This window comes from Rattus norvegicus, chromosome 6, assembly GCF_021556685.1.
Source record: "Rattus norvegicus strain SHRSP/BbbUtx chromosome 6, alternate assembly SHRSP_T2T, whole genome shotgun sequence".
Classification (NCBI taxonomy): domain Eukaryota; kingdom Metazoa; phylum Chordata; class Mammalia; order Rodentia; family Muridae; genus Rattus; species Rattus norvegicus.
Window position 1 is genome coordinate 101310133 of NC_141539.1, and position 25511 is coordinate 101335643.

Consider the following 25511-nt stretch of genomic DNA (forward strand, 5'->3'; position numbering starts at 1 on the left):
CCTCCTGAGTGCTGGGACTAAATGTCTTCACCACTACATCTGGCTCTCTTTTACTTTTTGAGATGGTTCCCATTAAATTGCCCAGGCTAGCTTTGAACTCATTCTGTAGGTCAGGTGAACCTCAAACTTGTTGTCCTCCTGCCTTAGCTGCTCAGCTAGAATTACAGCCTTCTGCCACAAGCTTCAACCTTTTTTCTTTTTTCTTGAAGGGAAGGTCTTACTATATAACCCATACTATCCTAGTACGTTGGCAGGCGGGGGCGGCTTGGGGATACAGACAGCTATGTGTCCTTTGTGTATTTATTCTCTTACTCGATGTGCTTTTTCTATGCCAGGACATCTTCAAAGCCCAAAACTAACAGTGAATAAAATAGCCCAGATCTCACCTTGTTGGTTGGGTTTGCTGATAATAGATACTTGATAAGTCAGATATCCAGTAATAGAAAGTGCGGAGAGAGCTGGGGTTTCTGTGGGTGGGCTCCGTGTTAATGAGAGCCAAAGTTACCTATAGGCTTGGACGTGGGCTGTGAGCCTCAGTGTTATGGGGAAGGAGGCTCTGAACCAAGAATGAATAATAATGGTCTGTGGTTGGACCTTTGACCTCAGTGGTTAGTAAATAACCACCTGGGGTCAGCAGGGATGGCCCCGGGGCAAACTGAGTGGCCCTTGAATGAGTGAGTGGCAGAACTGACTTTGGAGGTGAGATTTGCCCCAGGCTTCAGCCCGGGCCCTCAGCCCTTAGGAGAGGTCTGCCATTGTCAGAACCACCTTGGTTCTTATATGAGGGCACAGTTCTTCCAGAGATTTATTCTGTTTCGTGTGATGTTTGTTTGGCTCCCCCTTTTGTTTGTTTGTTTTTGTTTTTGTTTTTATTCCAAGACAGGGTTTCTCTGTATAGTCCATGGAAGTCAGAAGAGAGTACCAGATCCTCTGCAGCCTGTGTGTGCTAGGAACCAAACAGCTTCTCTTAATGGCTGACCCCTCTCTCTGGGCCCCCAAGCTCTTTTTACCTTAGGTTTTCCTTTAGTCTCCAAAACAGAATCATGGGCTTTGTGGTAGTATTTTCGTGTACCAGCTCCTTCTCTCTCTTTCCGGGTCTCTTACTGGTAGTGATGTCCAGGTTTACAGGGGGCTTGTAGCTGTCCCATGTCACCATAACCAGCTCTGACAGCCAGATAGATATGGAGACTAAATCTGGTGTGCGCCCTATGCTGGCAGACACACTGGCACGATTCTCCCTGTTGGCATATAGCTGGTGGCAGCTTCTTGGTTCTTAGTATACAGAGCCATCCCATCTTGTCTTCTAACTCTGACTTGTAACAAAACCGGTAGCTTACAAGCCAAATGTTTTGTTTGACTTGCAGAATTATTTGTAAAAATTAGATTACATTACAACACATTCATGTCTGTAATTATACTCAAAAATCTGGATGCCTGAGTCTTTGAGAGATGACGTAGAGTTTAGTTAGCAATGTTCCGTTCTGTATTCTTGCAGTACTGGCATTGAAGCCAGGGCCGTGTGTGCCAGGCAGAAGCCCGGCCACTGACCTCCATTCCCAGCCCTATGGTCCGAATGCCTAATGTAGGAGCTCTTGGGATCCTGAATAGGTGGTGATCTGCCCCTTGAGTAGGGTGGCAGGCAGGGAGACAGGATTGTCTGTCTGTCTGTCTGTCTGTCTGTCTTGAAGTAGAGTCTCACGCTGTTTCCAGTGTGTGGATTCCAGATGTCTTAGGGTTTCATTACTGAGAAGAGACTGTAGTTGAACCAATTTAAACTTACCCTGTCTAGCTTACAAATGAATGAGACCCAGACTATGGTTATTTTGTTTGGCTTTGACAATTACTAGGGGATAACTCCTACTTTTCTAACTGCTGGCCTGGCTACTCCCCTAGCGGTGTACCCCAATGACTTGCTGTTTCTCTTGTTCATGGCTCATCTCCTCTCATGGCGGGCAGCTTCCTCTGTCCTTTCTTCGTTACCCCTAGCTAGCCAGGTAACTCAAAACCCGCCTACCTCTCATTCCTCCAGTAATTGGCTGAACTATTTTTATTTAACCAATAGTTTTAAATTAAGGAACAATGTTGCACAACAAAACTAGACCTATAGGTATAGGATTACCAACAATACATAGCAATAGACCAAAACTCAGTAAGAGGCACCATAACCAAGGTAGTTCTTATAAAGGAAAACATCTAAGTTTTTGATTTCTCAAGACAGGGTTTTCTGTATAACCCTGGCTGTCCTGGAACTCACTCTGTAGACCAGACTGGCCTTGAACTCAGATCCTTCTGCTTCTGCTTCCTGAGTGCTGTGATTAAAGGTGTATGGCACTACCACCTAGAATTAAGATTCATTTTATTTTTGAGTGCGTTTGTCTGTCTGTCTCATATGTATATCCATGTGTATCTGTCTATATTCAATATTTTTTTTTAACTTTAAACTGAAAAGAGATTCTTGTGAGGTAGTGGAGGTTCATGCCTTTAATCCTGGCACTCGGGAGCAGAGGCAGGTGGATCTCTGTGAGTTTGAGACCAACCTGATCATGGCAGGGAGCATGGCAGTCTACAGGCAGACATGATGTTAGAGGAGCCAAGAGTTCTACATCTAGATCTGAAGGCAGCCAGGGGAGACTGCATTCCCACCCTGGGCAGAGCTTAAGCACAGGAGCCATCAAAGCTCACCCCCTGCAGTGACACCCTTCCTCCAACAAGGCCTCACCTCCTAGTAGTGCTGTTTCCTATGGGCCAAGCATTCAAACGTATGAATCTGGGGCCATATCTATTTAAGCCACCACACCAGGTTGAATTGAAGTTGTCAGTCTTGGCAGCAAGTTCTTCCACTGGGCTATCTTTCTAGCCTGGGATTAGGCTCTCATTCAGTAGCCTGGGCTAACCTAACATATAGCAGACTTATATCGCTTCTCCCTCAGCTTTCTGAGTGTTAGGATTACAGGCGTGGGCCAACACTGCTGGTTTATAATTTGCTATTTAACCTTTAAAAAATATTAAGAGGTTTTTATTGGGACAATGGGTTAAGAACCCTGCTTGTTCCTCCAGAGGACCCAGGTTAGGTTCCTAGCACACGGTAGCTTAGAACTCACCTGTCTGTGACTCTAGTTGCAAGGATATGACCCTCTTTTGTCCTCTGCATGTACCAAGCACACACATGGCACGCATACCTACATTTAGGCAAAACGCCCATGCACACAAATGAAATAGTTTCTTTAGAAATTAAATTTTAATGAAATAGTTTCTTTAGAAATTAAATTTTTTATTTCACTTAATTTTGTGTGTGTGGTGGGTTCATGGTCTGCTATTCCTTTTTGGTAGAGGACAGAGGGGAGGAGCTTGGTGTTGTCCTGACACAGCCTTGGAGGTTAGAGGACAACTGGTGGGGAGTCTATACGTGGGTCCCAGGGATTAAACTCAGGTTATCGGGATTGTCAGACATTCCTTAACCCACTGAGCCAGTCTTATACCCTACTGCTTTTTTGAAACAGGGTCTCTCCTCTATGTAGCTCCATCTACCTTGGAAGTCTATGTAAATCAGACTGGCCTTGAACTCATAGAGACCCACTTGCCTCTGCCTCCTGAGTCCACCCCATCTACCTAGTCTGATCTGTTTCTTGGACTTCTGGCTTCTACCCACTAGATGGCAGTACCATCTTAAAACTGCATCGGTGTCTATGTTTTCACGTATTCTATCATATCACTTGGTTGTGATTATTTTATGGTGCCCGTCGATCAGATCCAGAGAGACTTGAGTGCTACTCTGGCTTTTCTGACTTTTCGGTTTTTTGTGCACACTTATCAATAATGATTGCTCTTAACGTAGAGACTGACAAATGTCTTCCCTTAGATTGTAGGTGGTTGATGAAGAATGCCATGAATCTGGCGTGAATATTTGAATTTGGAGAACCTTGGGTATTTCTGGTTGCTTCTTTTGGCCTCACCTGGCTCTGAAGTCCTTACATGGAAGATCTAGTCCAGGGCAGTGGAGAGGTGTGGGGGGCAGTGGAGAGGTGGGGGGCAGTGGAGAGGTGTGGGAGCTCCCACAAGTGAAGACCACAGTGATGGAGAAGTCATTCCACCACAGCACTTAGACTTCTGGAAATTTGGGGCTATAAACATTGAAGAAATTACTGCCATTTAAGTCTGAGACCAACTTCCTGGGTGAAGGCAGGTGAAGTTGTGTTGGCTCTTCAACGTCCGCTGCTCCAGCTAAGTTGACTCCTAGCTTTTCTCCTCTTTATTTTAGAGTTCTTAGTAGCCACCCCAGAAGATAAGAGGCAGAGTGCCTTTTCTTCCTCAAAGCAATAGATATAGACAGCTTATCATGGCTCAGTGGGAGTTCAGGACCGCCATCGTGGGAGGGGAAAACGGATCCCCTCACATTGTCCTCTGACCCATATGGACAATGGTGTACACACACAGAAATTTTATCAGTTTGTCTTTGAGACAGTGTCTCACTATGTAACCCTGGCTAGCCTGGATCTCCTTTTGTAGACCAGACTTGCCTTAAACTCTTACTTATCTGGCAGATTTCTGTGCTTCATTAGTTAGCCATTCTAAGTGAGTAGACTTAAAAAGCCATCCAAGGCTGTCCTCCAACGTCCATGCACATGCATGTACCTGCATATACATGTGTATGTGAAAACATGCTTAGTCACAGAAAAGCTGCCTGTTAGGAAAAGTTTAGGAGAGTCAATGTAAATGATTTCCAACTAACACCTTTTTTTTTCCCCCTAAAAAGGAAACTTCAAGCTTAGGTTCATTTAAATGGTAGCATGGAACTCTGGAACATTCTGTCCTATGGTCTTATCCTACTGAGTAAAACCAGTGTTTTCCAGCTCACCACCTATGGCACTCGGTTCCCACAGCTTTGCCACCTGCTGAGTATTTTTATTTATTTCTCCCTAGATTTCCAACTGTGGGTCTCAAATGCCCACTAGCCTTTAGATCGGTAAGTAGCTTGACTGCATAGGTATGAAATCTGCTCTGGGCCTCTGCGTGCTCCCAGTTCGTAGTTTTCTGTTACCATTTCACAACCCCCAAAGCTCAAGAGTACTCATAGCCGTGACATCTACGCACTTCCTGCAGATAGGTTTACAATCCTATCGGGTTTTTTTTTTAGGTTAACCTGTCAGCAGTGATGTAATCTGCTCTCAACTGTGGCTGGCCTGGCCTTGAATGGTGGTGGTTTTTTCCCAGTGCCTCAGCTTGCAGTACCATGCTCTGTTGTTTCCAGTTCAGCAACCAGAACAAACTAACAGTGTATGACCAGCCGTGTGATGACCTCCCGTCACATGACCGGCTGTGTGATGACCTCCCATCACACCAGAGTAAAATTGTCTCTGTGCTGGCCATCATTCCCGTTTTCCAAGTGGCCACCAGGTACCTGCTCCATGTCCTGGCACTTGTTCATCCTTTGGCCAGTTGGCTCGAGGGAAGCCACTGGACTATTGTGAGCTTGTGTTTCATTTGTGAGTGTCGTACAGAACGCCTCCTGCCTTGCTACTTGACAAGGAGTCGTCTCAGAAGTGCCTACCTGTTGTTTCTCATCCTCCTCCTCCCCCTCTTCCCCTTTGAGCCATATTTTATGTCTTTCTAGTAGTTACATATTATAGATTTTTCTTAGGTTGGGATAAGACAAAAACTTTGGCCTACCCTGCCCCTCTGCCTTCCTATCCCATCTTTGTTTTTGAGACACATTCTCAGGTTGGACTCAAACTCATCAGGTGATAACCTCATGCTCCCAACCCACTTGCTCCGACCTTTCAGCTGCTGGGATTAAAGGTGTGTGTACCATGCCCAGTTTGCCCAGTAGAACGCTGGACACAAGGCACTTTGTGCTCCTGTTGTCTGACCTGAGCCCTCAAGTGCTTTGATTGGCAGGCTAGAGGAAGGGGAGTGGGGAGAAGCAGCAAATCTGGGAACTTGGCAGCAGAGCTCAAAGCTTGCCCTCAGCTCTGTCCTCACACCACAGCTTTTTCTCTTGCCTGGGAGCAGCAAAGGCGGGGACAGCAGGGATGTGGAGACCAGGGATGTGGAGACGGGCAGCTGCCAGACAGCCTGTTCTTGTTTCACGGTAGGGCAGCATCCATGATCCAGGTCAAATCTGGCTGAAAAGCAGTAGCAACAACAGCAGAAACTCCAAAACTATGGCCTGTTCTTTTTTGAACTGTATTCTTGTGTTGAGTAATGCTTTAAAAAAAAAAAGTCACTAACTAGAAATAAAATTTGAATAAAGTAAAACAGCGAATTGTTTTTATTGAGACGTAGTCTTTGCTGTGTACTTGCTTACCTGATACTTGTATGTAGCTCAGTCCAGCCTCCAACGCCCAGTAATTTGCTTCAGTCTCTTGAATACTGGGATTACAGGAGTTTCCTCCATACACCCAGATTTTACTTTTTTATTTTAAGACAGGCTCTCTTAAGTTGCCCAGGCTGACCTTGAACTCACTTGTAGCCCAGGCAGGCCTTGAATTTTTGATCCTCCTGAGTAGCTGAGCCTCCATGCCTGGCCCTTAAGATCATGATGGTCTCTAGGCTGGGTCTTCTGCAATGGCAATTCTCCCTTAATTGTTGAGCTACATCTTCAGCCCCCAATTGTGGTATTTTAAACATCTCTCCCTACACTTACTTACCTCTGGCTCAGTTGATATCATTAGAACTTAGAGAACAATCTAAGGTGAATTGAGGCCTGGGAAATTGGTGGGAAGGCCATGAGATGCATACCTGATAATGTCCATCAGCAAAGGTGGGTTTAATTTCCAAGAGATGTATCCAGTGATCTGCCTCACTTACGCGTGCCGTGAAGTAGCTGGTAACTCCCCTTTCTTTCCCTCTAGGCAAATCAGGAATCGACTGAAGACCCAGGTTACTCAGATGCAGGAGCAGGTACCTGGCTTCACCCCTGGCCTGGCAATCCTGCAGGTATGAGAGCATCACCCTTAATCCCTTAACACCACCCTTACCCCCTTAACACCATCCTTACCCCCTTAGCACCATCCTTACCCCCTTAGCACCATCCTTACCCCCTTAACGCCATCCTTACCCAGCCTTCTGCAGCAGTAGAGGCTGCAGCACTCCAGACCTCTGCCTCCCACCTTGTGAAACCTCAAACGCAATCATGGCTTCTCATTGTGGGCTCCCTTCTGGTACCCAGCTTCCGTACCCAGCTTCCAGGTGCTGTTTGTTTATCTTGCTCTATGCCAGTATGGGGGCTTTTTCCCTGGGCACTTTTCTCCTTGTTTATGTTCTAAGTTAGGGTCTCATACCCCAGTGATGTATCGATGTAGGCTATGTAGGTAAGGATGGCCTGCCTACATGGATAGGTAAAGACTCCGATCTGCCTCCCAGCCTCCGGGGTTATAGGCATGCACCACCTTGCCTGGTTTTGTGTGGTGCTAGAACTCTGGCCTTTCTGCATGCTGGGCAAGCCCTCCACCCACTGAGCTACAGTATTAGCCCAACCCACTAGGTCTTTTTTTTTTTTTTTTCTTTTCTTTTCTTTTTTTCGGAGCTGGGGACCGAACCCAGGGCCTGGCACTTCCTAGGCAAGCGCTCTACCACTGAGCTAAATCCCCAACCCCCCCACTAGGTCTTCGTAGGAGCCTTTATACTCGAAAAATTTAAACAGTACTTAGCTATTAATAGTTACTGAATCGGGAATACGACTTGGGTTTATTTATTTACTTATTTTCTTTTTTTTTTTGGAGCTGGGGACCGAACCCAGGACCTTGCACTTGCTAGGCAAGTGCTCTACCACTGAGCCAAATCCCCAACCCCCTATTTACTTATTTTCAAGTACATTAACTCATTAAAAGAATTTTTAGGGGCTGGAGAGATGGCTCAGTGGTTGAGAGCACTGACTGCTCTTCCAGAAGTCCTGAGTTCAAATCCCAGCAACCACATGCTGGCTCACAACCATCTATAATGAGATCTGATACCCTTATTTTATTTATTATATATAAGTACACTGTAACTGTCTTTAGACACACCAGAAGAAGGCATCAGATCTCATTACAGATGGTTGTGAGCCACCATGTGGTTGCTGGGATTTGAACTCAGGACCTCTGGAAGAGCGGTCAGTGCACTTAGCCACTGAGCTATCTCTCCAGTCCATAAATAAATCTTTTTTAAAAATGGTTTTTTAGACTGGATCTCACTGTGCAGCCCTGCCTTGAAACAGTAAGTTTCATAGTAATCAATCGGTTATTGATAAGAAGTAGATTCATTAGACTAGAGGGTATCCACCCAGCTCTTGTGCTATTTAAGACTTTTGTAAATATAAAGGCTCTGTGTGTCTTTTATTTGGTAACTAAAAGGTTAAAGGTGGGGTAGATACTCCAGGTCAGGATTAAAATTTTTTCAACACCGGCTGGCCTGAAATTGCCTATGTTGACCAGGCTTCTAACCCAGAGAATCTGTCTGCCCTCCTGTACACCACCATGCCCTGCTCTAAAAGATTTTCATTTTTAATTATACATTATTTATAATTTAATTATTTATTTTTAAATACCTGTATAAGTGTGTGCCTTGTGTAGATATGTGCACACGTGAATGTAGGCAGGTCAGCAAGTCCAGGAGGAGGTACCAGATTCCCAGGAGCTGGAGTTAGTGATGGTTGTGAGCTCCCCTGTGTGGGTGCTGTGAACACACTGTATTCCTCGGAACCGCTGAGCCAGGACTCAGATTAAGTGTTACATCCTTATTTCAAAATGCCAGTGGGAACTCCTGATGTACTAGCATAAACATTATGGAGAAATAACTGTGTTTGAGACAGGCCCTGCTCTGAACTCCAGGATGACGTTGAGTTTCAGAGTATTGAGATTGTAGGTGTGTACTACCATGCCCAGTTTAGAACTTTTTAGTAGTAAATTCTGGTAGGAAGACATGCATTACCTGTTGAAAAATTAAAAAACAACATACACGTTCATTTATTTGGTGTGTGTGTGCACACGTGTGCCCTGGCACTCCTGTGGCATTCAAAGGGGAACTCTCAGGAGCTGTCTTAGTTAGTGCTTCTGTTGTTGTGTTGAAACACCGTGACAGGAAAGGGCTTGTGCGCTTTGTACAGCTTGAATCACAGTTTGTTGGGTGAAGTCAGGGAAGGAGCACACACACTGGCATAAACAATGGGAGCAAGAGCTGATGCAGAAGGAGCTGATGCAGAAGGAAGCCGTGGATGAGTGCTGCTTCCTGGCTTGATTCTCGTGGCTTACTGAGCTGCTTTTCTGTAGAACCACATCAGTCACTAATTAAGAAAGTGCACCACAGGCTTGCCTACAGAACTGTCTGGTGGGGCCATTTTCTCAGTTCAGGTTCCTTCTTCCCAAGTGACTCTAGGTGGTGTCAGGTTGACATAGGATTAGTCAGCACACCCAGAATCAACAGTTTTGTCTTTTAGTGTTTTTTGTTTGTTTTTTGACACAGATTTGGTGGCCAAAGTCAATTGGCCTTGGATTTGTGGCGTCATCTCGCCTCATCCTCCTGATGGCTGAGATTGCCAGTGTGTAGCACCAGGCCAGCTCAGTTGTTCAATTTTAGAAAATATTTGCAAAATACTGAAGCCTGAGTGATCCCTGTTGGTTCTTTCAAGAAAAGTTGGTTTTCTGTGGAAAAGTGCATCTGGTTCATCTGGCAAGGCAAAATAACACAAATGCTTTCTCTATTAATAGCCACTGAGCTTCCTTCACAGACAGCGGGAGAGCTGTGGGAACTTCCTGATTCTTTACATAAAATCCTCAAGACTCCCAGGTTGAAGTTTAATAACATCAATAATCGGTGTTGCTCACCAAGAGCATTCCTTAGAGAAATGGCCAACTATTTTTCCTGAGGGACTATGACTGGATAGATACATGGAGAATAATGGAGTTGGTATCCTTGTTCTATGCTGCTACCATCAGACTTGCTGCCACCATCAGACTTGCTGCCACCATCAGACTTGCCCACTGTTACTTTTGTACCAGCAATATAAAAGCCAACACAATTTTTAAAAAAAGACAAATGACATCATACTATATAAAGGTTGTCAGAATTTAAAGTGATATTCCTTATGACAGTAACCTTGACAGTAGTTACATATGACGACTTGGTAACTGTATCATCAAAGTCTCTACTAGTATACCACAACCTTCTACAAAACCACAATCTTATACAGAAAACATTTCTGCAAGGCTGTCTACTCAGCAGATTACTGCCTGTCCAACCATAGTCTAACATCCTCATTACCATGCAAACACTCCCTATACATCCCTTGAACTCCTGCATCACCATCCTGACACTTCCTATGTAACCCAAGCTTATCTTGAACTCAGCCATCATCACCACCACCATCACCACCATCCAGACAGTCCCTATATATCCCAAGCTTACCTTGAACTCCTGCCTCAGCCTTAAGTGCTACAATTATGGCTATGCAGTATCTTTTCTTCATGAGTGAATATTGCCAAACTCTGGTTTCTCTCTGTCCGGTTTTCTCCCGGATTCATCCAATAGGGAGGCAAATACGTGCTTAGGCAAATGCACACATGGGTGCCTGAAGGATTGATTTGGGTGGCAGAAATAGCTTTCATTTGAGACTTCCTTCATAATCACCATCTTCCTTGTCCCACATTCTGTCTGTGCGTGCCTGCACATTCGCCATTTAGTCCTTTGCTAACCTCTGTCCCTTGTGTAACGACTCAGAAGGAGCTGTGGTTCAGTGCTGCCTCCCCCACCCACGCTGCTTTTATCCACGTAGCCTCAGCAGGGCCGAAGTACGGAAGGCGGTGGCTCTGCCTGGTGTGCTCCAGGGGCGGTAGCTTTTCTTTTTTTTCTTTTTCTTTTTTTTTTTGTTTTTTAGCCACAGATAACTAAGAACCAAAGATCTGTGTGGTGGGTGTATATCTGGTACATTTGGGGGCAGGTTACTTCTTACCTCATTCTTGATTGTTTGTTGTGGAAAGAAGTGCATTGTCATAGGCAAGAACTGTTACTCTGGGTTAGAGGTGGAGCTCAGTGGTAGAGCACTTACTTAGCCAGCAGGCACCTTCCTCCTCCTTCAGTGTACGGAAGGTCCTTATGTATCTCGATTGGGTCTTAATTCATTATGTAGCCAAGCGTGGCTTTGATCTTCAGATCTTTCTGTTTCTACTTCCCAAGTGCTGAGTGTCCAGCTTCAGTTCTTCTTTTAACCAACCCTTTTCTTATTATATGAGTGCACTGTCACCATCTTCAGACACACCAGAAGAGGGCATCAGATCTCATTACAGATGGTTGTGAGCCACCATGTGGTTGCTGGGAATTGAACTCAGGACCTCTGGAAGAGAGCAGTCGGTGCTCTTAACCACTGAGCCATCTCTCCAGCCCCAACCAACCCTTTTCTCAGCCATACTTTTTAAATTTGACTTCATATTTACTGGTTTTGCAAGTATCGACTGTAGTCTAAGCAATTTCTGCTGCCTGTGTCTCGGCAGTGAGGCAATGGTGTGGATGTTCCAGCCTTGCTCTCGGACAATAAATGTTACCACCCCATTTTTATCCTCAGACCTCCCATCTTTTTTGCCCAGAGGTTTTGTCTTCCTACACACCCGTGCCAGAGGTCTAAGGTCATCTCTCTTCAAAGCCTGTGTGGCACATGCCTGTGTTCCCAGCATGAGACAGTGGAGGTCAGAGGGCTAGGAGTTCAAGGCTAGTCTGCTCCCATGTGAGAGACGCTGTCTCTAAAATAAAATGTCATCCTCGTGGGGCTGTTGTCCTGTGTAATCTATGTCTTAGATCTTGAATCTATTCCTTCTTTACATCCATGTTCCTCCCACTCTGGGTTCCCTGTGACTGTTCACTGGTTTTCCGTTTCTAGTCTTAAAAACTTCCATTCTTTTTGAGTGTATGAGTAAGCCTACGTGTATGTCTGTACTATGTGCATACCTGGTGCCCACACAGGCCAGAGGAGACCATGGAATCCCCTGGAACAGATGGTTGTGAGCCAACATATAGGTACTGATAATCAAACCCAGATTCTTGTGCTCTTAACCCCTGAGCTCTCTCTCCATCAGCACACTCTTGTTAAAATACAAATCTCATAATTCTACACTCCATCTTTACTGATGAAATGGCAGTAGATTGGGGCTGGAGAGATGGCTCAGTGCTTAAGAGCACTGACTGCTCTTCTAGAGGTCCTGAGTTCAAATCCCACAACCACATGGTGGCTCACAACCATCTGTAATGAAATCTGATGCCCTTTTCTGGTGTAGCTATCTTCTGAAGATAGCTACAGTGTATGTATATATGATAAATTTTAAAAAAAGAAATGGCAGTAGATAAATGTTTATTGTGGTTCAAAGGCTCTGTATATAGTTGTGATGTGCTAATTGTTAAATTACCCCTATGAGATAAAAGCTGTCCCAACAGTAATTGATGCCCAAACATGTTGGGGGCTCGCCCAAAGCCACTCAGAAGGGATGAGTTTGGCACCCCAGCCAAGCACTGGGTACAAAGCCTGCTCGTTTCTTTTTTTGCCACGATATAAATTAACTCTTAAGGAAAAAATAGTTTTTTCTGATCCAATTACAAATAGCCGCAATAGGTCGGAAACTGGATTCAAAGGTTCTGCAAGAATTTACACTAGGGAAAGGTTACACGAACTTTTATAGTCACAAAAGAAAAAGTTATCAGTCAACATGCTTGCAAAATGCATAGATAGGGCCTCTTAGGTGGGCTACACCAAGCAAGGACATTACTTAGATGCTCTTTGTTCTCAGTTTTATGGTTAATGGAGGCTAAACGTGTCAAGCTCATTTCTAGAGTTTTATCTAGAGGTTATGGGGTCAGATACAAGGTAGATGACAATCATGACAATCGGAGCCGTCAAGATAGCCAGAGGTCTTTTGGGCTCTTACTGGCAACAGTCTCTTCGCATTCAGAACATTCTGTTTAGCCAGGTGGGCTGTCGGCAGGATCTGGCTCATTACATTAGTGTGCTCTCAAAGGATGTCGGTGTAGCCAGGGTGGTGCTGTCAGGGCAGTGGTGCACAGCTGTAAATTAAGTCCAGACTGAAAAGCCAAACTGCGGGATGTTCATGATCTGATCCTAGTATGTGCTTGTTGGACTTCCTTTTTTCTTTTCTCCTGTCTTTTCAGACTTAACCTCGATTTCTGCTATAAAAATGTGTGTGGTAGCCATAGCAGAAGCCTGGGTCTTCTAAATGGAGGCTCTGGTATGAGTTTTCACAAGGTGGAATTTCACAAAGTGAATTCCTGGATGGACACTTGGTTAAGACAGTCTCTTCCCAGAAGTTGGGGGTGGTTATAAATCTTGGGAATGGCGTTAGAGCTGGCCTGGCGAAGTTGTCCAGTGTGGCAGAGTGGCTCCTGGCTGGTATGTAGCAGTCATCCGTACTGGCTATCAAAGCTTCTTGGGCACAGAAATAGAGATCTATTGCCTCTGGGGACAGAGATGAAGCACGTTAGCACAGAGTCACTATCTATGGCTGTCACTTTGCATGTCACCTCTGCAGAGAGATGATGGAAAGCTCGGCCAAGATGATAGCCCCTGGGATGGCACAGGTTACTTCCTTGGAGGACCTAACACCAAGACCAATGTGACCATTGCAGCCCACATCTGCACCATCTTTAGAACAACATCCTTTAGGGATACCCTCAAGAAAACACCAGTGATCAGTCTTTGATAGGCAGAGGACAGGTAGGGCTCATCAAGCCCCTTGATCCTCGTGTCCTTGACCAGCCTGGTGATGGGGATCCTCTCGTCTTGTTTTACCTCCATGAGATGGCAGTACCTCACCATGGCCCCTAAGAGAGATAGCTGAGCCCTCCCAAGCCTAGGCCCCCAGTGCTCCTGTGTCACCTGCCATATTCCCGAGGAAGAAGCTGATGGCTGGTGGGTTTTTTTGGGTTTTGTTGTTGTTTGGTTGGCTGGTGGGTTTTTTGAGACAAGACCTCACAGAGCAGAAGCTGACACTGAACCTGCTGGGCAGCCAAGACTGGCCTTGAAATCTGCAGCCACCTCAGAAATTCCTGAATTACACTTTTGTGCCCAGTGGTATCATGGGGTGTGCTTATGATCTGGCCTGTTATTAAAAGTGCTTGCAAAGGCCCTGAACCAGAGTTTATAATTGCAGCATGTGGGAGGCACAGGCAGGAGGGTCATAAAAGATTCTAGCCTGTTTGGGGCTACCTGAGACCCAGTTTGATCTCAAACTCATTTTAGTCTCCCTCCTGCCTCAGCCTTCTAGGATTACACATCTGGCTTCTTTTTTGTCTTGTTGGGTCTTTCTGATAGTTTGAGGCACCACCCCTTTGCAGAAGGGATTAGCACTCAGAATGAACTGCTTAAGTAACATTCTTGATAAATCATTGGGATTAAGATGTCTTCTGGGGAACCAGTCTACCACCCACCCACTTGACTGCCAGTCAAGAATTTAAATTCTTTAAACATTCTTACATCTATCTAGTCTATCATCGATTACATAATCAGCTCCTCTATGAGAGGCCTGGAGCTGGGGATGGAGTGTAGGCTCAGTATGCAGGAGGCAGGACCAAAAAACAAAGCTAAATCCCCAAGATTCAAGTTCCTCTATAGGACTCTCCTCGTTCCTTTGAAGTCAAATTAGTCAGCAAAGCCAGGAACCAAATGAATACGGGACAACCAGAGCTGGGATCCACACTATGTACCTGAGATCCCAAGGCAGCATCAGACTGTGCACACAGAAAGTTCTGGAAATGCTGTTAGGAAGGCCATCCTCTGTCACCCTAGGCCCTATCTCGAGGGTAGGATCATTTGCCCTCTACAGAATGGAGAGAAGCAAAATCTACTGCAAAGGGATCTTGACCTGAACACGGGGAGATGTTTGTGAAATACATTTTTACAGATATCTTAATGTGAGGAAGAATTGCGAGCATAGTCAGGATGAAAAATGTATACGGTGTAATGGGCTCAGGAATCAAAAGGTACAAAGGCTCCCACCCCAACTTCTGTCAGGTGGGTGCCGGCTTGCTCTCCCTGTGGTGTCTGTTCTGTATAAGCTGGCCTGGTATCCTGTCACCACAGTCCGGCTGACCGTGAGCATTTTCCATTGCCCGTGGATGGTCAGTGCTGTGGGTACTTCTGCCTCTCTGGTGTCTTTCTGGACTGATGATAATTTCTCAATTTCAATCACTCATCCTGTTCTAAGGAATCCCACATTTCTGGTAGCCTATAGCACTCTCGCCTTGTTTACAGTGCAGGCACAGTGCACACCTGCATAACCTTTTTGTTGTTGTTAACAAGGGTTAACAACCCTTGCTGTCCATGCTGGTTGTTATCTGGTGGGTTTAAGCAACTCCACATCGGCCTTGTGAGTAGCTTGAAATTACAGGTTCATGTCATCACTTCCTGCTCATGTTCTTTCCTTTGGCGTTGTCAATGGATTGTGTGAAGGAAGTTAGAGGGTACAGAGGAAAGCCACTTGTACTCACCCCAGCCTTCCCCTTCCCCAGCCTCCTCTGTCTTCCATAAAAGTTCTCTTCATCGAGAGTTCAAACATTCGTTTTATCCAAACTAAAATTGCAGAAGTTTCTCTGTACACGTTGCCTCTCCCTAACTGTCTGATTTGCATGTATTTATTCTTCCAGGTTGGCGACAGAGATGATTCCAATCTTTATATAAATGTGAAGCTGAAGGCTGCTCAAGAGGTAAAGGCAAGAACAGCAATGCTGGTATCCTTCCCCACTTCCACCCCTAGTCCTGTTGGTAACCCCTTGCCTTGTGTGGCCCTCCCACAAAACTAACTGCTGCCAACATCCTGATTTAACTATTGGGCAAAGCAGTCAGGTGACCTAGCCTGCTGGTTTCCCCGTGTATGCTTCTCATTGATGGTTTTCTTCCCTGAGAAAGCCACGTGAGTGGCTGAGGAATGGCGTTGAGTATGATGGTGACAGACAGGCCGATTCTTCTCCACACACAGGGTGAAATGACACCCAATACTCCATTGTCTCAGTCACAGTCCTTCAGAGGGGCAGGCTGTGAACAGACACCATGACCAAGACACCTCTTATAAGGACATTTAATTGGGGCTGGCTTGCAGGTTCAGTGGTTTAGTCCATTATCATCAAGGTGGGAACATGGCAGCATCTAGGCAGGCATGGTACAGGATGAGGAGCTGAAGGCCACTAGCAGAATACTGACTTTCAGGCAGCTAGGACAAGGGTCTTAAAGCCCACGCCCACAGTGACACACCTTCTCCAACAAGTCACACCTCCAAGTAGTGTCATTTCCTGGGCTGAGCATATATTAAACCATCACACAGGCCTAGGTCTCAGGCTCTCATACCATTTCCCTGTTTCTTGTGTTCATTTCTGCAGATCGGGATCAAAGCCACTCACATTAAATTACCAAGAACTTCCACAGAGTCGGAGGTGAGCGAATGGATGCGCATGGCAAGGGTTCTCCCTCTCTGCTTGCTTTGGTGGGACATTAGGGGCTGAGATAGGCTCTGCAGACAGAATATATTTCTTTACAGTTCTCACTTCCCCCTTTGAATGTCTGTTGAGAGGCAAATCAACTGTGGCCCTACTTTTAGGTGTTAAAATACGTCATCTCCCTGAATGAGGATGCCACTGTGCACGGATTCATAGTACAGCTGCCTTTAGACTCCGAGAATTCCATTAACACAGAGGCAGTCATCAATGCCATTGCCCCTGAGAAGGATGTGGACGGGTGAGTGCTATCCTTGGGTTTTATTTAGCACATGCTTCTGTTCTGGAAGCACCACATTTGTTTCTAGAGGACAGGGGCTCCGAGCGTTCCTTCCTCCTTATTTGACTGTTTTAGGTTGACGAGCATCAATGCCGGGAAGCTTGCCAGAGGTGATCTAAAGGACTGCTTCATTCCGTGCACACCCAAAGGATGCTTGGAACTCATCAAAGAGACAGGTAAGAATGAGGGAAACCAGCAGGAGAACTGCGAGGACTTGTCTCTGCCTTCCAAACACTGGGGTTGCGGGCGTTTTTTACAAGTACACTGGCTCTGAGCCTGTCTCCTCAGCTGTTAAACCACAGCATACATACTCCACAGGGCTGAGGAGAAAACGGGGCATTTTCCTGAGCATCTTTGTGAATCAGGTCCATTTGACTATGACCCACTTCCTCTGTATTACTGAATATCTAGAAGGCTCTTTCTTTTTTTTTTTTGGTTCTTTTTTTCGGGGCTGGGGACCGAACCCAGGGCCTTGCGCTTCCTAGGCAAGCGCTCTACCACTGAGCTAAATCCCCAACCCCTAGAAGGCTCTTTCTTAGGAAGCTGTGCCTTCCTGTTGCTTCAAGACAACTTGCCTCAAAACCAAGGATTCAAGGCTGGAGAGATGGCTCACTGATTAAGAGCACTAACTGCTTTTCTAGAGGTCCTGAGTTCAATCCCCAGCAACTGCATGGTGGCTCACAACCATCTGTAATGGGATCTGATGACCTCTTCTGGTGTATCTGAAGACAGTGACAGTGTACTCATGTATAATAAATAAATAGATCTTTAAAAAACCCAAGGATTCAGCCCCCTGCACTGAAAGCAAGAATAAGCAAACAAAAGACCAGAGAGAGTTTTGCCAAGAGATAAAAGAACCGAGATTTGAACCCAGGGTTATGTGCATTCAAAGCAGTTTATTTCGTGTGTGTGTGTGTGTGTGTGTGTGTGTGTGTGTGTGTGTGTGTGTGTGTGTGTGTGTGGTAGAGTGGGGTGGGTTAGGGTAGGTTAGGGTGGATTAGGAATCCTAAATGGCGGTAAGAACTCCAACAGTATAAAGTGAGCAAAGATGTGGGCTCCTGTCCCTGGAAGCAGCCCCAAGTCAACTGTGGTTCCAACACTAGACAGATGGCTGGAATGGATCTCCTGAACATTCACCCCACGTTACTTCATTGCCTAGCTAGTACCTTCATATTTTAGTTTCCTTATGCATGCTTTTAGCAGAGTTTATTTTTTCCAAAGAAATGAATCCTGTTAGAAAGAAGTAGGTCAGAAGTTTCAAGTGAGGCATTTGGCCAGCATTAGTAACGAAAGTTGTCTGTGGTTGGCCAGCAAAGGGTCAAGCCGGAAGCCTTGGTCCGGCTGTGAAAGCTCAGAGCTACAATTTATATTCTTCAGTATGTTTAGCCAATGTTAATTACAGCTTTATAGAAAAGAATCCCCTGAGCTACTAACACCTGTGGCTTCCTGATGTCTCACAAACCAATGTTGCCCTAAGGTAGCTCAAATCTTTGCTGAGTCCTAATTTGTAGAGTAGTGTCATTGATTGATTGCTTGATTTGCAGTGCAGAGAGTGAAAGCCAGGGGCTCCAGCATGTTAGACAGTAGTTCAATAGTTGACCCATTCATTCAACCCAGCATCATACTTGTTAATTGGTTCCAACTACGAGGACTTCAATTCTTGTATAGTCATGATGTTAGCATTCTCTAAGTGCTGGTCTGATGAAGTTTCAAGAAGTATGGTTTAAATATCGAGCGAGGGTTTCTAATTTTTCAGCCTTGCGGGGGGTGGGGGGTAGAGTGGCCAGGCAGAGTATTTCAGAGCACTCTGCTTTCTTCTATGTGGGAAGCGCACTTCAGGCCCCTCCCTCACGATAACCCCATGCCGCTCCCTCCCTGCTCTCGTCTCATGCTAGACAGTCACAGACTGCATCTCACAGGCCAGGGGATGAGGGAGAGCTCGGGTCACCTCTGTGGGATGCAGGTTTCAGTTCTAAAAAGCACATCAAGGCCTGCCTATGCTCTAGAGAGAATACTCAGGGCCAATCCAGGCAACCTAGTGTCTCAAAGAAGCACAAGCCTTGGGGTAGTTCAGTGGAAGAGCCCTGGCCTGTCCTGTGTGAGGCCTTGAGTTTGGTCTCCTGCACTCAGCACTGGGGTGAGGTGGGGGATGTTGTCACAGTGCCAGGAGTACAGCTGCTGAGTCAGCGAAAGGTTCTCCGGCCTCTTGCCGTCTGCTCTCACTCCCCCACAGATATAACCTGTGGTTCAGGCCCTAAGCCAGACAGAACTTTGGATAAGAAACTGTATGAATAAATTCACTGAATTTGGAAAGTCTTACTGATACTAATCTAATTTCCTCCTTTGCTCTGACCCTGTTCTGCACGCTGTAGTTTTCACGACTGTTTTGCCCGTGTGGTTTAATCTGATAGCTACTTCCATATGGCTGTTAGCTGTGTGTTGAGGTTTCTTTTTTGAGTGTAGGATTTCTTCCCACTCTCTTATGACTCAATGAACAGATCTTGGCCTAAGCAGATCTCCAAACCCTACTGCAGGAAGGATGGCGCCCAAGTCCCAGTCTGAAGCTGGTGCTGATACTGTGGTTGTCGAAGGAGCCTTCTTAGGAAGGTTTCAGTTTGGCACCCAGAACCTGCTTCTATGCACTTTGTTCTGTGTTCTATCCGGGGGGCGTGTGGAGGAGGGCCGCTGCTTCTCCCTCTCGAATGTGTGCTGGCTTCTCTTCCAGGAGTGCAGATTGCAGGAAGGCACGCCGTGGTGGTCGGGCGAAGTAAAATAGTTGGTGCACCCATGCACGACCTGCTTCTGTGGAACAATGCCACGGTGACCACCTGCCACTCCAAGACTGCCGATCTGGACAAGGAGGTAGGAGGTGCAGAGTAGTGTGGACATCCAGCCTGCGTGCACGTGTGCGTACATTGTCTCTCTTCACCCCAGTAACTATGCTGCACTTCATGTCTCATTTTCCAAGAGGAAGGAACAAATTCAAATCACAAGCATGTCGCCATTTATCCAGATGTTTCTGACTTCTACACCAGCGTGCCCGGTGACAGGCAGGGTTTAGCAGTGCCGTCAGTGTACTGGTGCCATGCTCAGATCTCCCGGGCATGTTGCTGGCCTTGGGGATGGAGGTACTCCAGAAGAGGCTGAACCGTGGGCATCTTCAGCTGTTCTCAGTTATTTTATTATTGTTAGGTTGGGGTTGAACCCCTGAGAGTAGGCAGTATTTTACCACTGAGTTACATTCTTGGCTCCAGCAGCAGTAAGCTCCAGATCCTTATGTTGGGTTTCTGAGTCCAAAAATGTTCATATGGCTGTGTCCCCGTGGGCAGTGTAGTTTTATGTGTGATTAGAGAACAAAATGGAAGCCTGGCACCCCCTTTTTAATATACTCAAATTGTCCCGTGATTACGGTGGTAGCAATTGCATTCCTTAAAGGAGGGTTACATCACCATGAGTGTTGTCCTGAGTCTGAGGCTCCAAACCTCTGCTCCCTCCAGCCCTCACTGGCTCTCATTGTCTTTCCTGTTAGGAAAAACACCTAGGGAAAGGGGGCTTCTGGCTTGTATAGGATTGAGCACAGTGTGAGATTGGGCCAGCAGGAACTCTGTGGTTTGCATTTGAAACCTTACCCAGTGTCCCTGAAAGTGTTGATAACTAAAAAGGTAATACCACGACTCATGATTTTCCTTTCTCTCTCTCTCTCTCTGTGTGTGTGTGTGTGTGTTTTGATTATTAATTTAATTCTGGATCCCTCCCTCTCCCTAGGTAAATAAAGGAGACATTCTGGTGGTTGCAACAGGACAGCCTGAGATGGTGAAAGGGGAGTGGATCAAGCCTGGAGCTGTGGTCATAGACTGTGGGATCAATTATGTTCCAGGTGAGTGGTGCTGGGCAGAGAACCGCAACCCTCATTTTATATCAAGTCGCAAGGCTTAGTGAGCCTGGCTGTGAGTAGGTGAGAGGTAGCTGTCTTCTGCGGGCTCCCCACTGCTCTGTGCTAATCCTCAGTTGGCTTAGTCCAGAGAGAGTGGACGAGGGGACAGATGTCTATTGCTTGCTTGTTTGTTTGGGACAAGATCTCTTCGGGTAGCCAAGCCTGACCTTGAATTCATGACTGTCCTGTGCCAGCCTCCTGAGTGCAAGGTTACAGGTGTGTAAGACCTCACCTGGCTTCTGTCCTGCCTTCGTGTGCCTGTCACCCTGTATTCTAACTAGACAGACTTAGTGACAGGTTTTCCTTGCCTGTGATCTTGCTTTCTCTGGTTTAAGTTACTCAAGGTCAGCTGTCGTCCAAAAATATTAAATGGAGAGCTCCTAAATTGTCAGTGAAGTTGTTTCTTTAATTTTGAGTCAGGGTCTCGCTCTGTAGTCCTGGCTGGCTTGGAACTCATTATATATATATAGACCAGGCTAGACCTGACCTCCCAGAGATCTGCCTGCCTCTCCCTCTATGACGCTAAGAGTAAAGGTGTGCGCCAACACACCCAGACAGCCAATGAATTTTAAATTGTTTGCCACCCAGATTGGCTTGAGAAGTCTTGTGCTGTCCTTCTCTGTCCCACTTCTTCCCACTTGAGACAGGAGCCACCCTTTTGTCCCCAGTATCCATGTTAACTATACTACGTTGCCTGTTAGTTGCCTGGTAACCTTCGCTTATAAGATTTGAACTTATGCCATTAAATTTGATGACAAGTGTTTTATCCACTGAACCATCTCCTATGCATCTTCTATGTGGCAGGCTGTTCTCTCAAAAAAAATGGCTAAGAACAGTTCAGGAATATCTACATATATACATACATACACACACACACACCCACACACACACACACACACATATACACATGTATATAAATGTAGAAGCAACCATATATGTGTGTGTATGTATATATATGTATAAATATATAGTAAGTATATATAGCCATATATAGCTATATATTACATACTTATATATGTATAACTATACAGTCACTATATATTTATATACATATGTATATAACTAGATATAACTATAGATTTATAGAGTTACTAAATATAGTTTTATATATAGTATATATAGTAACTATAATATGTATAGTTACTATTTCTACATGCATATTTTATATATATATGCACTACTTATATGCACTGAGCAGTATGGCAGACCTTGAGCTTTGAGCCCGTGTATGGTCTGGTTATGGACTCCATCTATTCATTCATTCATTTACTCACTCATCAGTCTGTACATTCATTCATTCATCTTTGGTTGTGGGAATCAAACCCAGGAACTTGTGCCTGGTATGCAAGTGCTCTCCCTTTGAACCACAGCAGCAGTTCTGTAACTGTTCTCTGCATTTCACTTCAAATAACTTCTTCAGTTCCTCTCCTCCGTGTCAGCTCTTCCTAAATCATATCTGATTTTCTTTCATCCAGGGATGATCTTTGACGTCTGAAAATCCTTGTTCCCCTCACTCCAATCCCACAGGACTCGGCATTTTGGGGGTGTCTTGTGTCTTGTGCTCTTCTGGCTCTGCAGTCTGCCTTGGGGAGCTCCTTGGTGGTCTGCGCTGCCTGGGCTGGCATCCTGCCTCCTGACACTAGCACTCAGACCTGTGGGGTTGAGGCAGTTACAGCAAGGATCTTTTTCTCTCCCCTCCCCTCTGAAGTTTAAAATGCAGACACTGAGCTGCCAGGAGCATTCGTCACTGTCAAGTTTCTAACCTCCCTCCCACTCGGCCTCGCTTTTAAGACAGTAGTTCATAATTGATCATTCATTTGCTGCGTGTAATTATCTACCAGGTGGGGAAGACGTTGCTTCCCTGCATCTCCCCACTGTGAATACTTGCAGTGCGACATCTAATCAGTCTGCTTACGTCCCCACATCTCTACTACTATGGGCATTTTAAATAGCGAGACAGAGAAAGGAGGAAAACATGGTCTGAGGGTGCAGCTCAGTCTCCCCAAAGCAGACCTCGGAGCCAGAAGAGCACAGGACACAAGACAAATACGAAATGCCAAGTTCTTTGGCAAGAGCTGCCGAGCTGAGCCTCACCCTGGATCCCATCCTTATTACTTCAGGAAGGGAAAGATTTGTTTGAGATTTAAAAAAAGAAACTGGGTCAGAATCTAGAATTCCGTAGATATGCCTGAAACTTTGGCATTAAACATTGATTTCTTATGTAGATATTATAACAGTATAGGTGGTCATCAATGTTTTGATGCCCGTGAACACATAAATAGTAATAAGGCTGAAATGTGTAGTTCCCTGGGAATGGTGGAGTCATTATTACAGGCCAGTACGCCTCAAGACTTACAGACTGATCTTTGAATATCTTCGTTTGATGAAGCAATCTAGTCCACTTCTTGGTTCATATTTTTTAAATTGTTGAACCAAGAGTTGAGTATCGGTGGTAGAGAACAGTTTAGCAAGCATGAGACTCTTGAGTTTTATCTTAAAAGTTGAGCCTGGGGGTGGTAGCACCACCTTTAATCCCAGCACTCAGGAGGCAGAGGCAGGAGGATCCCCGTGAGTTGAAGCCCAGCTTGGTCTTCAGAGTGAGTTCCAGGACAGCCAGGGCTACAGAGAAACTGTCCTGAAAAAACAAAAATTAATAGAGATAGATAGGTAGACAGGTAGGTAGGTAGGTAGGTAGGTAGGTAGATAGATAGATAGATAGATAGATAGATAGATAGATAGATAGATAGATAAATTGCCACCCAAGGATAAAAGGAATGAATCACTTTACAGGTTAAGAATGTATTAAGGCATACATTTTTCCAGTTTTTAAGTTTTGATTTGCAGTGTTGGGGAGTCGATTCTGGGCAAACACTCTCCCACTAAGCCACATCTCCAGTCGCCTCAAAAGAATATTTTTCAGGAATCAAGTGGATCAAGGAAAATATTGGCTGGCTGGAGCTGGGACTGTGACTTCCTGCTGGGCCAGTAAAGATAACTTGGAGAGGTGCTAATTAATGCTTTATTAGAAGGGGCAGATTTCCCACCGCACCATCCCCACTCACAGTCTAAGAGCTTCTGTACCGGCCTCTATAGTTAGTAGTGTCCAGACTGAATTTCAGAGCCAGACTCCAGCCAAACTTGAGCTTTATGTTTGGAAATTTTCCTTGAAAGTGAAAGTGGAGAGCTAGGACCAGATAACTGCTGATAAGTTGTCACTTTCCTACCAACCACACACTATCGGTGAGGCTCTTGTCCCTTCTTCAGCATCGAATTAAGTCAACCCTCCTAGTGTTTAGTCAGCGTGTGCATGTTACTGGGCATGTGCAGAAGTCACAATAACTTTTTGGGATTGGTTCTTACCTCCCTCTGCCTTGTTGAGTTAGTTTCATTTCCACCATCCTTTAACCCCCAAGACTAGCTGACCCACTGGTTTCCTGGTGATTTTCACTATCAACCCCTCAGCCTAGGAATGTTGGACAGGCGCAGCCAGCGTCTAATGCACTCTGCGGATCTCACCGAGCTTGGGAGGCTTATATGGCCCAGCCTTTGCTTTCTACCTCCTCCTGCATTTGGAAATGGCTTTGGGAAGAACTATGAGGAGACTCTTCCCTGCCATGGTGTGCTGCTTTAGCCTCTTCAGTAGTCAGTGTGTTTAGGCCTTTGCATTTTTGGAGGTCAGTGGGGAGCCTCAAAGGGTGGAGGACAGTTACAGTGAATGGGCTCATCCTAGAGACAGAAGTTTCTTGTTTTGTGATTGTTTTATTTTTTGGCTACATCTGAAAATTTCCTCTCCCAACATAGCAACATGCTCAAAGAGAACTGGAAATGTGCCTAAGATTCTACCAGATCCTCCCTGGGAACTTTAATGCTTCAAGGCCTAGGCCTGTCCCCCAGCATCCCCCCGGAAGTGCACCAGAGCAGGGTGTAGGATGTTCTTTCTGTGAGCGGTGGTGCATCTCTGAGTTTTTTCCCTTGAATAGCTATTCTTCGCTGGAGAGATTTGTGCTTCTGGTCCTTTTAAGGGAAGTGTAATTATATTCTTTGCCTTGAGCAAGCATTTAGGTAACTGCTCAGTCTTTGGAAGGGGATGTTGAATTGTTCCTCCGGCTCCTGCCCGCAGCTCAGTGGCTGCTGACAGTTGCTGTAGAAACGTATCTGGCAGCTGTGACATAGCTGGAGCTTTGTGTACCTAAAAAAAATTCCTTTGTAGGCCTTGGCAAATTAACATTTTAAAAGGTCGTGCATTTTAAGAATAAGAAACATATTTATCACTAGAGGAACTATAAAAGGATTCTCTGGGATCTGAAAAGCCCCCTTTTTATAAGTATTTATTTTATTTATTTATTCTTAAATTATTTTAATTTTCTTTTCTTGCCACTTACACTTCTCATCAGGTTTTTCAGGTAATCTTCTCCCTAGAAAATGGGGAGCACCTGCCATCTATCTAGCACTGGGGTTCAGGATAGAATCCAGGGCCCACCCTGTGCTGGACCAGTGCTCTACACAGAACTGTACCTAAGGCATGTCCAGAGTACACACTCAAGCCTTATGGGACTAATACCTGCTTATGTTTTACATAGATCTTTTTGCAGACGGGGAGCCAAACTCATAATCATTTACTAAAGCTGGAGATAATTACGTTATTGTGGCTCTCAGCCTCTACTTTGGTTTCTCCCCTCCTCAACCAGATGATACAAAACCAAATGGAAGGAAAGTTGTGGGTGACGTAGCATATGACGAGGCCAAGGAGAAGGCGAGCTTTATCACGCCTGTCCCCGGTGGCGTGGGGCCCATGACCGTGGCAATGCTGATGCAGGTATGGCGTAGAAGGTTCTGGAT

At 45.5% G+C, this 25511-nt stretch overlaps 1 protein-coding gene across 1 annotated transcript in view; it reads left to right on the top strand.

The window, feature by feature from the left end:
- Mthfd1 (methylenetetrahydrofolate dehydrogenase, cyclohydrolase and formyltetrahydrofolate synthetase 1) overlaps positions 1–25511 on the top strand; it is a 67317-nt gene that overhangs the window by 8367 nt on the left and 33439 nt on the right. Inside the window, 8 exon segments of the mRNA NM_022508.2 lie at positions 6852–6936; positions 15616–15675; positions 16345–16398; positions 16563–16699; positions 16814–16914; positions 19464–19600; positions 20504–20615; positions 25361–25488. Of these exon segments, the coding sequence (NP_071953.2) occupies positions 6852–6936; positions 15616–15675; positions 16345–16398; positions 16563–16699; positions 16814–16914; positions 19464–19600; positions 20504–20615; positions 25361–25488 (814 nt within the window).